The sequence below is a fragment of the Podarcis raffonei genome, chromosome 8, assembly GCF_027172205.1.
Source record: "Podarcis raffonei isolate rPodRaf1 chromosome 8, rPodRaf1.pri, whole genome shotgun sequence".
Classification (NCBI taxonomy): Eukaryota; Metazoa; Chordata; class Lepidosauria; order Squamata; family Lacertidae; genus Podarcis; species Podarcis raffonei.
This window is the reverse complement of record NC_070609.1, coordinates 35961737-35979366: the sequence shown is the minus strand read 5'-3', so window position 1 is coordinate 35979366 and position 17630 is coordinate 35961737. Positions and strand designations below refer to the sequence as shown.

The window sequence follows — 17630 nt, the reverse complement described above, 5'->3', positions numbered from 1 at the left end:
GATAGGAGGGCGTTCCACAGTGCGGGCGCCACTACCATAAAGGCCCTCTGCCTGGTTCCCTGTAACCTCACTTCCTGCAGTGAGAGAACCACCAGAAGGCCCTCGGAGCTGGACCTCAGTGTCCGAGTTCAACAATGGGAGTGGAGATGCTCCTTCAGATATACTGGGCTGAGGCTGTTTAGGGCTTTAAAGGTCAGCGCCAACACTTTGAATTGTGCTCAGAAATGTACTGGGAGCCAATGTAGGTCTTTCATGACCAGTGTTGTATGGTCTTGGCAGCCACTCCCAGTCACCAGTCTAGCTAAAACAAACACCATTAGATGTATTGCTGGATAAGTGTTTAATGGTTCTTGTATCTGAATTTGTTTAGAAACCAATAAAAATTGTTAAAAAGAAAACAAACAAAAAACTCTGAGACTTGCTACTGCCTGATTTTGATGCTTTGACTTTTTTCCTTCCTGCTTAAACTGTTGTTTTGGTTTTCCCAGTACCATTCCTTGTTCAATTTTAAACCACTTTAGGCATTTATAAAATTGAAAGGCAGGGTGTAAATAAAGCAAAGTGATGGCCCTACGTCTGTAATCTGTTAGTGGTTCCATAACAAGGTACTTTGGTTCACTTGGACGACCCTCTTTTTTTATTCCACCTCGCATTTGTGAAAGACGACACACTACATGGGATTAAACTTTTATTTATTTACTTAAAGAAAATACAAAACACCATATAGCAAACCCAGAAAATACCCATTCTATGGATAAGGATAAAAAACTACTGTACACCTAGAGCTTGGCTAAATGACCTGGTTTTTGGTCTTGAGCGTTTAGTGCAAATTTCAACATACGTAATGCTTTCCCACTTCTCTCCCATACTTGAAATGGTAATTCCTATGTGCTAACAGATACCAGCAGGTGCGGGTTGCAGAAGTGGAGAGTCTGTAGCCAGCAGGTTACTTGGAGCCCCCTGCCTAATTTCTTGCTTGAGGGGGGCAAAAGCCTGGAAGGAAAGACAGAGCAGGGGGAGGAGGAAGGCAAAATGGAAGGAGGGAGGGGAAGACCACCACAAGCAAGCAGTTCAGACCTCTGACAAGAGCGATCTGCCATTCTGCTTGCAGGCCAGTGGGCAGGGAGAGAAGGAGGGAGGTGAGAGGCTCTGCCCCCCTCCCACTGGCATGTGGCGCCTATCAGATTACCCTGAAGGGAATGTGGCTCTTGGCAGAATGTGGCCCTGGTCTACCCTGGTCTACAGGGTCTAAGCGACCTCATGAGATTTGAATCTTGGTGGACTACGGAGACACGAACATATTCAACACTTGCCTACTTTGACAAATAAAGGAAGATCAAGCAAACAACTTTAGGAGGAGTCCCATCCAAGGATGCTTGTTTATATGTCCCCGGTGAGCCTTTGACCTTGGTCTCAGGTCAATATACAATTGCCTTGGCACTGCTTCCAACCAAGTTGGCTTGAATGGCTCAGGAAGGAGCCGCTCTCTGTTCCCCTAGCAGAGGGATTTGGTGAGAAGGCCTGCCTCCCACTTTGAAGTGGCCTGAGTTCATATTCCTGCAGGATAAGGCCTCTCTCACTACCCTTGGGCAATGTGTTTGCTACATCCTGCTGCCCAAGAGCAGCTAATGTCACAGGTCCCGCTCTTGTGGGGGAAGCTCACACCACCTGCCTTGCCTTAGAACGTAGAAGTCAACTAATAACATATTTGAGGGGGCCAGCCTCTCCCCCCCCCCCAGTTTATGGGCATTGCCACTCATCTGATGTGTGTGCACTGCATCTTGTAACTGAACATGCAGGATGGGGCTGACTTGCTCCCCCTCTTTTATTCAATGGCCTTGGTTAAAACCATGCGGTGAAAGAAGCATTCTTAGACAAAGTCACAGGCAAGTTAGAGAACTTCCATGGCCAAGGAGTCAGACTGAGAGTCAGAGGAAGTGAAGAGCAAGCCTAGGACCAGTTCCTTAGGTGGTGTTCTGGGCCTAGCGCATGCCCACACAACAGCGACAATGGTGAGACACACAAAAGTCCCCACGGAAGCCAAGAAGATGATGTGACTTCTGGGTCCAGCCAAAGCACTGGGAGAGAAGGCAACCTCGGGAGTGCTTGTGGTTGGCTGTGCTCTGCTTTTCCCGGTTGCATTCTCCTGGTGAAAGCCTGACGTTGACAAAGTAGCTGCTGATTTGGTAGAAGTGTGCATGTTTGCTTCAGCAGTTGGGAGCCCCACAGTTGACTGCCTTCCGGTACCTGTGCTGGAGCTGCTCAGAACTGGAGTCAGTTGTTCGGAGGAAGCTGGGGGAGCGGCAGATGCTGTGGTCGGCTTTGTGCCTTTTGCCGTGGAATCTGCGATAATAAAATTGCTTATGGGGGAGCTGGATGGAGATGCCACCAAATCACGAGTTGATCCAGGGGACTCTTCCAGGCCTTTCCCAACAGTTGTGCGACTTCCCTCATATCTCTTTGGTCCAACAGAGGTTTGGGAAACCATAGTGCCACTTGCAAGGGTTTGCAGATGAAGGGTCGTTCCAGTCACCATCACTGCTGGTTTGGGAGTGTAAGTAGCTGTGCTAAATGTGACAGTGGTGTCAGGTGGACCCGCAGGGTGAACTGATATGGAGACAGTATCTCCCACTTGTTTGTCAAACCCACCTGTCACTTCTGTAGGAGCGTTCATTGCATCCAGCTGCCTCACGGCCTCCTGTACCCAGACATCCTCTGGTCTTGCACAGAATTTACGATTCATCTTAGTGATCAGTCTGGACAGAGAAGGGAAACAACAGTTAAAAGGGACACGATCCAGCTCAGTTAAGCGGTTTTAAAACTCAGTGATCATCAACAGGACAGATTTAAGCACATCCTTTAGCACTGCTTAGTTAAGATATTCTTAAATATCTTTCCACATCCATTTCCATTTAACAAAAAAAGGCCTTGCAAATATTCATCAACATTGTGTTGTAGAGTAGCAGAAATAAACCAAAGAGTTGCAGTGAAGCTTGGCACCCTGTCACCTCTGCACCCTAAGAAGCCACCGTCCTCCCTGCTTTACTGTTCCCTCTCCTTCCCTCTCTTCCCTCTGTGGTCTCAGCTTGTGTCGTGTTTTATATTATATACTGTATGAAGTGGAGCCCTGTCTTCTCATTGCTAATGTCTGGGGCATCATGCAAATTGATAGTACTATATATAATATAGTCATAGTGATAAATGAATTTACACACTCACCCTACAGAAGTCAGGGAGGGAAGGGTCACACAAAAGACAGCATCACTACAGCCATTGCTTTTAGCCATAATAACAACAACATCAATGTATTTTAAGCCTGTTCCCACCCTTTTTTGTTCCTGAAATCAGTTTAATCATTTATGACCTCCTTAAAGAGCTTTGGATAGGTAGAAAGAAAACTGGAAGACACACGTCTCCTGTGACAACTGCATTTAACTTCCATCTCTTCTGATGAGAAGAAAACTGGATTGTATAATAACTGGCATAGCATTAACGGCACAAGGCACTTACATTACCGAAGTCTTCATCCCACATGTCATTTTCGTATAATTTTGCAGTTTGGTTTGGTGAATCGGTCTGGATAAGTGTTGCCTGCATTCGTTTGCACAGCCTTTTCCTACTTCCGGTTGTCCTGCAGCAAGAAAACAGCACATCGATCACTGCGTGTTTATTTGTATGCCACTTTCCCAGAAAACTGTGCCCCAAAAGGCTCACAACATATCAAACGAACAATAAGCATTACTGTTCAAAAACATTAGAATGGATTGTAAGTCACCATGTCAATAAATAGAAAAAAGGCATCAGTCCATACAACGTTGTGCAAAACAATACAAATGAGCAAACCTAATTTAACAGCATAAACTAAAGAACACTGTATGCAAATAAGCTAGCCTAATAAAATGCCTGATATTAAATAGAAGAGAAAATAAACAAATACAAAATAGAACATAGGAAAAGCCCTGCTGGATCAAGTCAAAGCAGGTCAACCTAGTCCAGCATCCTGTTGTCACAGCGGCCAGATAAAACGTATGGGAAGCCCAAAATCAGGACCTGATTGCAACAACACTCTCCCGACTAGTACCATGCCAAACTTTGAGTCTGATTCAGAGTCCCAAGTATGTGTAGTTATTGCCATTAAGCCCAGCTGTGGCAAGGCAGGAAATGACAGAGCTGGGACCTGGCATGCACCCTTCTCTCCATGGCCTTGCCTTGTCCCAGATAAATCACTTGGTCTTTGGGGAACAGGGGGAGGCAGCAGTGAGCACCTTCTGAGCTTTTGCAAACATCTTCACTGATTTGAATTGCTACCAAGCAGCCACTGGGCTATATCTGAGATGCTGGCACTGGTAATCTATACAGCTTGGGACCAGGATACCTAAAATATCATCTTGCTGTGCATTTACCTAACAAATCACTGCACTCATATCAGAGACCATAACCAACAGCAGCTCATCAAGAGGTCCATTCTGCATGGTGTCAGAATCAGGCCTTTACGCTTTGGAACAGACTCCCATTACATATCAGCCACTTGCTGTCTCTATTGTCGTTCTAACCCCTATTGAAGATCTTCCCTTTACAACAAGCCTTTTCAATAGAGATTTTATCCCACTCTGAATCAGTAATGGAAGTGTTTTTAGGTACATTTTTATTGTTGATGCTTTCATTGTTAAATTGCTTTTGAATGCTTTATATATTATATTTATACCCCCCCTTTCCTGCAAATAACTCAAGGTGGTGTACCTGGCTCTCCCCCTCCTCATTTTATTCTTACAACAACCCTATGAGGTAGGTTAGGCTCAGATGCAGCAACTGGTCACCCAGTGCATTTCATGGCTAAACCCTGGCCTCCCAGGTCCTGGTCAGACACTCTAACCACTATGCAACACTGGCTGTCATGGGATTTATAAATGAAATGAATGAATGGATGTTTTCAAAGGCTCCACTGCTTTCAGGGCAGGATGCTCACACATCTATGTGGTCTATTGCTTAAAGTTCTAGCATGCTTAATTCCGCTGTAGTAGTAAACTATGGCCTGATCAAACTAGAAAGTGAAGGAGGAAATCAGTGTGGATGGCAAGAGAACATTTTTACAGTTAATTTTAACCTTTTAGCTCATTTTTAGTTTCATTGCATTGAGTCTCTTGTACACTGCTTAGAGGCAACTGTTGTTAAGTGTTATACAAATTGTCAGAACGATAAATAAAGTTTAGGAAGCACACAAACCCAAGGCTTCAGATGGCCAGACTATACTTTGCTATGACACGATGAAAATTTGGTTGGAAGTGAAGAATGGAAATTGGAGAGATCTCCTCTTATGGGGATCTGAAGACCTATGGAATACAAATTTGGCTAATGTAGAATTTGGAGCCTTTGGGACATTTGGACTTATGAGAAGTAAGAAACAAGATTTTGGCTCCATTGTTAAATATGGAGGTCTGGCTGGAAGAAATATGGACCTTATTGGAACAGAGCTTCTTCGAGATTCGGAATTTAAAATAAAGGACTATCAAAAAAACCGGCAGAGAGAAATTGAGAGAGGGTTAAGTGCCTCGGATGTGAGATCGCCAGGCTGATTTTGGATGGACTGATGGACTTTGGTTGGGGATCGAAACCGGGAAAGGGGGTGGTAGGGCTTCGGGAATCCAAAGGGTGTACAAATATATTCTGTTTTAATTAAGTTGGTTTTGCCACTAACATAAAAATGGGGATTTTGGGGAAGGGATTTGGGGCCGACCTTAGCAAAAGATTGTTAAGAATAAGTGTTGGTGTATAAAGACTGAGATTTCTAAGTTAAAATAGGTTAATTAAATTGATGGGGGGAATTTAGGAAAAGTATTTTAAGAATAAGTTTTGAAATATAAAGATTGAGGTTTAGAAGTTAAAATTGATTAAGTAAATTGAATTAGAGGAAACAAGGTAAAGTGTGGGGACAAAAATTGCTGAGCTAAAAATTGGAATTGGAATACAAGAAGGGCAGGTGTGGGGAAGTCAAGGAAATTGGGCACGGAATGTAAGTAATGTAAACTTTTTCAACTGTTGTTTTTTCTTTTTCTTTTCTTTCTTCTTTCTTTTTTTTCTTTTCTGTTTTTCTTTTATATCTTTTTGAAAATTTTAATAAACATAATTTAAAATATATATATATATATATATACTTTGCTATGACACATTTCCAATTTCAAACCAGAGAACGATTATATAAAATCGTTTTCATATTCAAAACAGCTGCAGGTTGCGCAACTCTCTTGAATTCTTGTTGCAGAAAATGTGCCTTGAATTCTGGTTGCATTAGGGAAAAGGATCATGTGAGAAAGATTTGCCGGCATAGACTGTGATTGCCCAACTCTTTACTCTTTGATGAGCAATCTCATTGTTTTATTTTTGAAACCGAGTAGCTGTGCCTGTTAACACCACTGAGCCAACCCAAATGTCAGGCTAACAAAAGAAATGGCCGTGACTTCCGAGATACACATCAGCAGCTAACCTAGCAGGGGACTCTTGTGCCTCTATGGAGCAGAAGCAGGAAACTGTGCTTGCTATTTCTGTGATATTTAGAGGCACCTGGCTGAGGTCTGCCCTGTTCACAGACTCTCTGTGAGAGTAGAGCAGGCATCGTGTTCTCATAATGGGGGAAGGAGTTTCAAAGTGCCCTCATAGTGTAGGGTTACCAGACGTCCCCGTTTCCCAGGGACAGTCCCTGGATTTGTGAATAAGTCCCCAGACAAATTGCATCCCTGGAATGTCCCCAGATTTCATCTAATGTCCCCAGGAAACGCAGGGGCGGCAGTCTCAGCAGCCTGGAGCAGTTGGCTCTGGCTGGCAACAGGAGCTGCTAAGAAGTCCCCATATGATGGTGGTGCAGGGGCTTGAAGATGCAGCTTCCGGGCTGCCTCCACCTTCCCTGACCCCAGCAACTAAGCTGTGAAGGGAGGCTTCATGCTGCCTATCAGAGCTTGCATGCAAGCAGGAGGGGGCAGGGATCTCTCAGTTAGGCAAGGGGAAACACCCTTCCCAGCTGAGGGATCCCCGCTCCCTCCTGCTTGCATGCAAGTAGGAATGGGACTGGGGCTGCTCAGATGGGAAGGAAGGCATCATGCTGCCTGAGAGATCCCTGCCCCCTCCTGCTTGCACACAAGTGGGAGTGGGATTGGGGCTGCTCCGATGGGAAGGAAGGCTTCGTGCTGCCCGAGCCTCGCTGCTGCCGCCGCTCTCGGCCCTCCTTCTCCGCCTTCCATGCCTGACCCATCGCGTACCGCTTCCCCACCACGAAAGAACCAAAAACTCAGGGGCTGCCCAGGCTCCAGGAGAAAGGAGATAGAAGCTGGGGAAGAAAGGGGAAACGTGGCAGTTGAGGTCAAGGCGGTTGATGACCCCTCTGCCACCGCCATCGCTGCAGCATCAATGTCCCAAACTTACTTACTTACTTATTTATTTATTTATTTATTTAAAGTGTCCCCAGATTCAATGAAAAAATCTGGTAACCTCATCATAGTGTTCAATTCAACCTTTTCCTCTCTCAGGGCAAAGTGGGAGGAAATGATTCTGCAGATTTGCAGATGATTTATTGCATCACATAAAGAGCTGGAAGGGAGCTTAGAGACAGAGCCAGCCTTATGATTAGGCAAACTGAGGCAGCTGTCTCAGGTGGAGGTGGAATCTTGAGACAGCAAATCCTGCCCCTGTGCCTGCCTACTGCCACACCATGCTGCCCGCTGCTGCAGAAACAAGAAGCAGAAGGCAGGGGACTCTGAGTTCCTGCCGCTGCTTCTCCACTGTCTCTGGCAGTGGGGATGGGAGACACTCAGGGTGGTGCTGGAGTACCACAGTGTCTCAAGGCAGTGTCTATAATGCAGCCCCCCTCCAGCCTCTTCTTAACCTTCTTCCAATTTTGTGGGTACCCAAGTGTCCCCTCAGCACCCTTATCATTGTGCAATTCACATAGAAACAAACCTACCAGGAAGTCATTCTAGGACATTGTCACAAGTTGACCCATACAAGGTCCCCACATTTTAGCTACCTATCACTTTCAGTTTTTCTTCTGGAAACAAACAAACAAACAAACAAAACACCACCTGAGGCATAAAATGTCCCTGAAATGCATCAAATTTTGCCATTAGGGTGTTTTCATTACCCCAAACAATGTTAACATGTTTTCATAGTAAAATGTTCAGGGACAGGTCCTCAAAGAGCACTGAGGTCAAACAAGCTTGACAAAGGAATAAACTAACTTTGCAGTCACATCTCCAAGGACCCATTGTTGCCTAGGACACACCTTTGGTGAAACTGTTTTCACCCATTTTACAGAAAGCAAGGCAGCTTATGGCTGCAGAGTGTCAACAGGTTGGCACACACAGGGAGATAAAAGGTAAGATTGCCCAGCACAGACACATTTTCAATGGAATTCTGAGGCAAGAACAGCCACCCCTAATCCGCTTCAAGAATTAGTAGTACAGATCTAAGAGCTGGCACTCACTGTGAGATCAGGGTTGCCAGTTTTTCAACCACGTCCTGGATTGCAGCTGACAGCAACTTGGTTTTTAGCCATTGATTAGCAACATTTATCCTGCTGCAGGAGACGCACCCCCCTCCTGCACCTTAAGCCACCATAAAATGGGGTTAGTTGGAGAAATTGCATCCCTCTGTGACTAGGAGAGTGGATTCATGCACCCCAGGTTATGATGTCCTCTGGAGGGGCAGCATTCCTGTTGAGATACAACAGGCAACTGATATCTGTATTCTCCAGAAACAATTGAAGGTATTTTTTGTTTCGACAGGCTTCTCCAGCTGGATGAAGAGGAATCTGCCTTAGGTGTTCATTCTGTGCTGTTTTTAAATATATACTCGGCTGTTTTCCTACTGCCTACAATATTCTCTTAGCTGTTTCTAAGAATGTGCCTGCAAATCACCTTGGGACAGAGCTACACAAAGTGATTCACAGATTATGAAATAATAACTGCAATAAGCTGAACATGTTCATCTGGAACAGTGCAGGTATTGTCGCATGGCAGAGGTTGAAAGGAAGAGCAGGACTGTTTGCCGTCTGGAGGCTGGGGTGCTTTATCAGGGTCTTTGTAGCTCCTGGACTGGCCAGGTAGGACTGAGCTTCTGGGTTATCGATTAATCTGGAACATACACCTCTCAGAAAGAGTTTCAGCTACTTGGGAAATATTCACCTATGGCTCTGGAGAATTGCACAAGGGGAGATAGGCAAGAACAGCCAAGATTGCCCCACCTTGATCTTGGGAGATACTGTATTGCTTTAACCTAAATGCAAACTGGGTGTAGGATGCTAATTTCCCCACAACACAAAGTGCCTGCAGTGGGATTTTGAATAGCTGGAGGCATGAATATTCTGCAGATTCACCCTTGTGGAATCTGGCCTCTGCCTTCAAGGGATTTACTCAGCAATCAGTGATCCCAGCTAGATTTGGCTTTTGCACAACAGTTGTTTAGGGCCCCATTCAAGGACGACTGTGTGATATCCAGCCCATATGGAATGGATAATTTATTGTTATTTATATAACGCTCACAGAAGTGCTTAAACAACAGCTCTCGGAGGAGATCACAATCTAAATGGGTGAAAGCACAGGGAAAAAGAGAAACTGAGGCCCCCCCCCTTTTTTTAAATTAGCACGCCAACCCAAGAGAATATACACAGAGCGCTGCTGGATCCAGCTGGTGGCCCACATCCTGTTCTCACAGTGGCCAACCAGATGCCTGTGGGAAACCCACAACCCCAAACACAAGAGCATGTGCCACTCCTGTGGCTTCCAGCAACTGGTATTCAGAAGCATTGATGCCTCTGACCATGGAGGCAGAGCACAGCCATCATGCCTAGTAGCCAGTGATAGTGCTTTATCCACCATGAATTTATCCACCAATCCTCTTGGACAATTGGACACACTAGGTGCATTTAAGGACTTAAATGACAGGCAATGTCAGCAACAATATGTACATAAATGAGATGAACTCAATTTCCATACTCAAACTGCCCAAACCATATCAAAACAGAGGGATGCCTAAAAAATGCCCAAGAGTGCTTTTTTTTTTTTACCAGCTCTAGATGGTATGCCAACTGAAACCATTCCTGGACCACACAGCCTGACCATACAGTGGTCTGTGCACTGGTAGCCTCAAGACTTGATTCCGGCAGTGGCCAGGCTGCTCACAGGAGCAGACTGCAGGCAACAGTTCGAAAGTTCTTGTGTTAATCCACAAAACCCTGGGCCTGAAACACCTGAAAAACTGTCTGTTCCCTTGTGTGTCAATCACTGAAATCATCTGATGGGGCTCTTTGGATGAATCTCCATGCCTTGAAGTTTGATTGGCCTTTAGTAGGGACTGAGTATTTAGTGTGGAAGGCCCTGCCCTGTGGAACTGGCTTTGGCAGCATTAATCCCTGCCTTCTTTCAGTCCTCTTCTGAAAACCACACTCTTTAGGCAAGCCTTTGCAATATGAGCTTCCCTTTCTAACCAGTCTACTGTCAGAGACTGGCTGGTTGATGAAGAGCAGTGGGAGACGCCAGCCCAAAAATCCCCAGGGATGACATGGAGGAAGAAGACTTAGACCCACAACATTGGTCGTGGGACACCGACGACAGGTCTGAGGAGGGGACAAGCTGATAGGTGGTAGAATCAGCTGGCCTGAGTGAACACAGGGAGTCTTCATTTTGACATTTGTGGGTGGTCCTGCCTGTCTGACAGCCCTGGCATCTACTGATGTTTTAAATTATGTTTTACAGGCAATTTTATTACATTCTGTATGTTTCGTAAGCCACCTTGATACGCTTGAGAATTGTGTTTTGTAAATATTTAAACAAAAAAATCCGTTTGAGTAACAATATCCTAGGAAACCCTCCCCTCTAACACACACATTTGAAAAAAGTTGAGTTCTTTAAACTATATTTTTATCCAGAAAATTATCATGTTTTACAAGCAGCAAAGTTAAAAAAAGAACCAACATAATTGTGACACCAACTGGCACACTGAAGTGCCAGCAGAGACAAATATAATCTTATCTGGACTCTGGAAAGATGTGTTTATCCCTGGACAAGTCCCTTCCCCACAAAGGCGCCAGTTGGGTTTCCTGAGCACACCTAAAATAAACTCAGCCAGCATCTTTAACCAGTTAGGAGGAGAACAGGAGTTGAGCAGCGAGCCTGATGGAAGTGAGGAGGAAAGTAGGGGGGAGAGGGGAGGACAAAGGGCTCAGCTTACCTCCCCTCCTTGAATTGCAACAGCAAGGCCTCGCAGAATTTGAAAGGGCCTGGGGATCTGACCTCAGGGGGTGCCTCTGCATTCCAAAGAACAACAGAGGAGAAATTGGATTCACTGTAACCAGCATAAGAGGGACACCCCCTTTCTCTGCCTAGCCTGACCCTTGGCTACAGTTGAATAAAATGTGGGGAGGGGAGTGTCCTGTCCTAGCTGGGTCCTGAGCTGCAGACGAACATCCATATAAACAGAGCTGCCTTGGACACAGAGACCAGCAACACCCAAGGCCAGTCCGAGGTCCAGTCCCAGGTAAACAGTGGTTCAAGCAAGGGCTCAGGAAAGATGCAAGTCAAGGGGCAGTCCAAGGTCTCATTCCATGCAAGTAGATGACCAGGTACAAGGCAAAAAGCAGCTCTTCCCACCTGATACTGCGGCTTTTCAGCTACAGCTTGCTGGAACCACACCCAGGCGAATCCCATTAGTTGTTGTCAAAGGAGAGGTCTCCACGGGATGCCCACCTAGCACCCTTGTCCCCGAGTTCTAACTTGTCCTTGTCCACAGATCTCGTTGGGCCCTGGGCTTCATTAAGTAGTGAGAGCTCCACATTGGCCTCTGATTGTGGACTCTTCCAGATGAAGCATGACAGGCAGGAATGTGGATGGTTGAGCAATGCTGGTTCAGATTAATTGCCTGTTCTTAATCCTTCCCAGCCCCAAACAAATCCCTGCTGTTCACTGTGAGAAGTAGCATCCTGCAGTGGCCCCGATGGCAGGAAGAACTCATCAATAAAGGCTGCCAATTGTTTCTCACTACTAAAAGTTATATTCTGATGCAGGGTGGGGAACAGAGACCAAACCCATATTTCAAAAATTTTAATTTTGCTAAGTTTGTTTGTTTTTGTTTTTGCAAGAGATGCCTAGCTCAATATGCACAAAGTAACCAAGACCTGACAGCTGGCGTCGTTTGCTGGAGAACTCAAGTGTTTTTGATGAAAGCATCTTTCACTCATTTGCGTCTGCTTCACACAGTCACACACAGCAGCAAACAAATAGGCTGAATAACCAGTCCGAGGTCCAATCCCAACTCACAATGTCCCTGAACAATCCGTGTTTCTGCAAATACACATACGGTCAAACATGCACACAAATACTTTTAAGATATGCACTAGAAAGCGTGAGGCTCTTTCATCCCAGCTCATGCAGACAAATGGTAGCACAGCAGACACTTTAAATTAAATCACACTGAGGACTCTTTGCTATTCAGCATCCTGATCTGCTTGCACAAAGCTTACACAGAGGCTAGGCTATGTATTGAGCATTTGTTAACAAATATTATTATGGGCCAGTTACAAGACAATGAGCATTCATTCCAATTGGTGTGTGGGGGGGTGCTGACATGTCTTCCCATTTATCATTAGTTCACCCCACACTTTTCAGTACGGTTCCCTGTTACTCTCCTGTCACTTTCCTAACCACTAAAAGTCGGGGGGGGGGGCTTTTTATTTCATTTTAAGAAAGTGGGTTTGTTGTACAAAATAGTGACATTCTGGAGGCACCATTCTTCATCCTGTGGTTTTGGCTAGCCTACCACAAAGCACAGTAGGTTAAAAGCCATTCAATCAATGTTAAAAGCCATTCAATCAAGTCTCAAGGGTGCTAGATGTGAACAGCTGCCCTCAGGGGGAAACCTCGCCATGTGGCTACACTTAGAATCATAGAGTTACAAGCAAATGAAAGATAAGTGATGGAAAGATGGAATTGTTTTTTAACTATTTTTATTTTGTATTTTTATTTTTTATTTTTTGCATTTTGTAATACTTTGAAAATTTTAATAAATATCTTTTTTTAAAAAAATAGAATCATAGAGTTGGAAGGGATCCCCAAGGGTCTTCTAGCCCAACCCCACTTCAAAAAGGACCCTTCCTACCAAATGGTCCGGGGAATCAGGGTCTCTGATAGATTATCTGCCCTGTTATAATTTCATCAGAGTGGTTTAATAATCAATCCCTCTTCACAGGAAACTCTGGGAATGGTAGCTCTGTGAAGGGAATAGTGGTCTCCTAAAAACTTTCAGCATCCTTAACAAACTACAGCTCCCATAATTCTTTGGCAGAAGCCATGCCTTGTTAAAGTGGTATCATTGCAGTTGAAATGTATGTTGCGAATGCAGCCTTCATCTGGTTTGTGTCCCTTGAACACAAGTGGACCAGCAAGTCTGTTCCATCTTATAACCAGGTGGATATTTAAAGCAATTTTCACATACACACACTTAATTTTAATTTGTTTTTTATTTATTCAATTTCTATACTGCCCTTCCTCCCAAAGGAGCCCAGAATGACAAACAATAAAGCAATAAAAACACCTTAATAACATCTTTTTTGAAACTGCAATACAGATACTGTATCTTTCAAGCAGCTAGAAAGGCAAAAAGAGCTAGAAAGCCCCCGAACCACCTTGTAAAGAAATGAAACTAAAACCAGGATGTTAGCACAAACGAACCACAACCTGAGAAGTTCACATACATGCAATCCAATCTAGACATGTGATCCAATGTGAGCCATTGGATGAAGACCAGAGAGGTTTGCTTCTAGTTCTGGAGCAAACCAAAATCCTCTCCCATTCCTAACTACAATTCCCATCAGCCTCAGTCAGCTGGGCTCTCAGATGCTGGAGTTAACAGTACCATGGCTGCGCTGGCTGCAGCTCCTGGAAAGTGTAATACAAAACACCTGTAAGGCAACAGGCTGGCAAAAGCTGCTCTTACCCCTACATTACAGGGTAAGGGAAGCTGAGCCCTCTCCCCTTCCTCCACCAGGGCTCCTCTTGCTACATCAGCTCAGGCACTTTTCTCCTCAGTCCAGCCATTTCCAGAATCAGAGGTGGCTGTGAGAAAAGCACCTGAGGCGATGGAACAAAGGGTGCACAGGTGTGAGAGAGAGTTCAGCACCCCTCACCCAAGCACCTCTTCCTATGCTAAAAGCAAAATGCTTGGTGTTTGCAGACGTTCACATACTTTTAAATTACCATATTTTTCGCTCTATAAGATGCACCAGACCACAAGACGCACCTAGTTTTTGGAGGAGGAAAACAAGAAAAAATATTCTGAATCTCAGAAGCCAGAACAGCAAGAGGGATCGCTGCGCAGTGAAAGCAGCAATCCCTCTTGCTGTTCTGGCTTCTGGGATAGCTGCGCAGCCTCCATAAGACGCACACACATTTCCCCTTAATTTTTAGCAAGGAAAAAGTGAGTCTTATAGAGCAAAAATTACGGTATGTCCCTCTGAGATGGGGGCTAATGGATGAACAATGAAAGGGGATCTGGCAAGTCCCAAAGAGACTGAAAGGAAAAACACCCACTATCCATTACTCAACGGTTTGGAGATCGAATTGCCCTTTCTACATCTGAGCATATATCTTTATAATCATTAGTCTCATTTGGGTATCATTGGGATTAATGGATTTTTCTTATTTTTAATGTGAGCTAACAATGTCTCTCCCCCCCCCCCCCCGCTTTATTAATTTACAAAATCCAGCATCCCACCCATCACCTTGACATAAGAACATAAGAGCATAAGACAGGCCTGCTGGATCAGGCCAGTGACCCATCTCTTCGCACAGTGCCCAAACAGATCCTTGTTGGAAGTCTGCAAACTGGACATAAGCACAGCAGCACTCTGCCCACCTGAGATTCCCAGACGCATGAGGGGTAGAGCTTAGCCATCATGCCTAGTAGCCATTAACAGCCTTGCCCTCCATGAATTTGTCCAATCCTCTTTTAAAGCCATCCAAGTTGGGAGCCATCATTGCCTCCATAGCTTCAATATGTTCTGGTTGAAGAAGGAATTTCTTTTGTTTATCCTGAATCTCCCAACATTCAGCTTCATTGTACATCCACCAATTTGAGCGTTACGAGAGAGGGATGAAAACTTTTCTCTGTGCACCTTCAAAGTGCCATGTTATAAACTTCTATCACGTTGCCAATTGCTTGTCCTTTCTCTAAACTAAAAAGACTCAAACCCTTGCGCTTGAATGGAGCGGGGTGAACATAGCTGAGCCCGCTGCATCTGCTTTCTCCATGGCCCGTTTGGAAATACAAGAGAAAAAAGGTGCCATGTTGCTTCGCAGTTAGAGAAAGGGAAACAGAAACAAAACACACTCAGGCACCCTTCGCCTAGATGGCTGGGAAGTACAAAAGCAGTGGGGTGACTCACACCTGTATGGCCCTTTCTAAAAATTAATAAATTTATCTGCTGGTGGTTCAATTACCATGGTCCAAGCAAGCACCTTAAAGGTAACTCAGGATTGCCACCTTTTTAATTGCCATTGCTCCTGTGCCTTAAAAAGCAAATTCAACAGAAATTCAGCAGGTGGTGATTTTCCTGATAGGGAAAAATGAAGTGGTGGTGTGAAAGCTTCAGCAGTGGACCACTGTTAAAGAGAGAGGAGCAATGCTGGGGGCCATGTTGAGTGGTAGTGACCCTTCTCCATGTTGCCCTAAAACTCCCATCAGCAGCTCCCAAACACCTGGGAGGCAGCAGGTTGGCAAGAGCTGCCAGTGGTTCTCGACACAGGCTGGAGCCCCTCATTGCTTTTATTATTATTATTATTATTATTATTATTATTATTATTATTAATGATTATCATATATTCTTATATCATTCTTGTTTTGAAAACATTCTAAAAACATTTGTCTTTAGGTGAGCCTACCCAGATGTTTAGAAAATTGAGTTTCTGAGAGTTTTAATTTGTCTTTAGTCTACTGTTATATTGACTTTTCAAAAGTCTTAAATCACTGTTGTTAATTTTTCTTATTGATAATTTAATTATTCTATCTTTTTTTGAAAACTATTTTGAGCTTTCTTTGTTTCTTTTACAATCAAGCAGCGTATAAATTTTATGCAATAAAATAAATATCACTTTGGGGGCACAACAACAACAACAACGGTTTATTTGTATATCACTTTTTGGCCCCTCAATATGCTGGACAGATTAATACAGTACAAAACACACCCACACAAGCAACAGAGTGTGCAGTCACTGAAAGCCAGGTAAAAGAGCAAATCACCAAATGCCCCTCTCCAGTCACTGCCCTGTTCTACCCAACTATTAGGGCGGCTTTTACAGTTTTATTTTACAAAACAAAGCAACGGATCCATTGAATAAGAAGAAAAGTAAGCTCAGCACCAAACAACCAGCCAATCGATTAAAAGCAGCCGATCTAAAACGTGTTTTGGTAAACAGCTGGAGGCTTTTCCTTACGATCAAGCGGAATACACATTTCATGAACTGAATAACCAACAGCTAAAACGGATCCCGTGTGAGCAGTGAAAATGCCACCCTCTTGCCCACTTCCTCGAGAGGAAACCCCCATGTGTTCCAGGGGACGCCCTGCCCAGGTTGCTGGGGACTCTCTCGCTCTCGCTCTCTCCCCGTTGGGGTCTCACCTGCCACCTGGACGTGCCACGTCGAGGCGATGGCCGCTGCCGCCACCACCCAGCCCAGCGCCAACAGCAGAGGGTCCCGCATGCTCCTGCCCCGGCGGCTGAGGCGGGCGCTCCTAAGCCCGATGGGCACCTCGCAGAACCAGCAGCAGCAGCGCCATTCCCGGATTGTGCACCTCCTTCCTCCTTTCCCTCCCTCTCCCCTCCCTTCCCGAGGGCGGCACGCCTCCCTTGGCAGCCAAAGTCCGACGTCTGGGAAAATCCAGGCGATTCTCTTGGGGATGGTTGATTGGGTTGGCGGCAGCAACGGCAGTCACGCTCCCTGCTTGGCCCCTCGCCCCCTCTTCGGGGTTTGCCCCGGTACTTTTTGCAAAGACGTGTCTAAGTCAGGGCGCGCGCGCGCGAGAAACCTTGCTAGCTAGAAAGGGTTTGGAATAGAACCAGATAGATCCATCAAAATCTAAATGTAGATTCGTGTGTTCATAAGGATCCAGAAACAGCAAGGCTTTGAGACAAACGGGACACGTCCCCTAACATGATGTTGTTTTGTTAAGTGCTTCTGTTTAGTGTTTCAGCCAATCATGCCCTCTCTCGTGGCCAGGGGCTCCATTGCAGTAAACCAACAGAGTCAATTTCCGTTTATTTAAAATCTACCACAGGTGGCACAGACCTGGATTCAATTACCATGCATGGCTTCAAGTCCTGGCGCTGTGGTCTAAACCACTGAGCTTCTTCAGCTTGTCGATCAAAAGGTTGGCGGTTCGAATCCCCACGACGGAGTGAGCTCCCGTTGCTCTGTCCCAGCTCCTGCCAACCTAGCAGTTTGAAAGCATGCCAGTGCAAGTAGATAAATAGGTACCGCTGCGGCGGGAAGGTAAACAGCATTTCTGTGTGCTCTGGTTTCTGTCATGGTGTCCCGTTGCGCCAGAAATGGTTTAGTCATGCTTGGCCACATGACCTGGAAAGTTGTCTGTGGACA

General features: G+C 45.2%; 1 protein-coding gene across 1 annotated transcript; it reads right to left on the bottom strand.

Annotated features, from left to right (window-relative positions):
* Positions 1–1442: 1442 nt before the first annotated feature.
* CX3CL1 (C-X3-C motif chemokine ligand 1) lies at positions 1443–16858 on the bottom strand. Its single transcript, XM_053399225.1, has 3 exons — positions 16655–16858; positions 3511–3631; positions 1443–2756 (listed from the first exon to the last, which is right to left on the bottom strand). Exons 1-3 carry the CDS (start codon positions 16734–16736, stop codon positions 1892–1894), a joined length of 1068 nt encoding a protein of 355 aa, XP_053255200.1. The 5' UTR covers positions 16737–16858; the 3' UTR covers positions 1443–1891.
* Between the last annotated feature and the right edge of the window lie 772 nt (positions 16859–17630).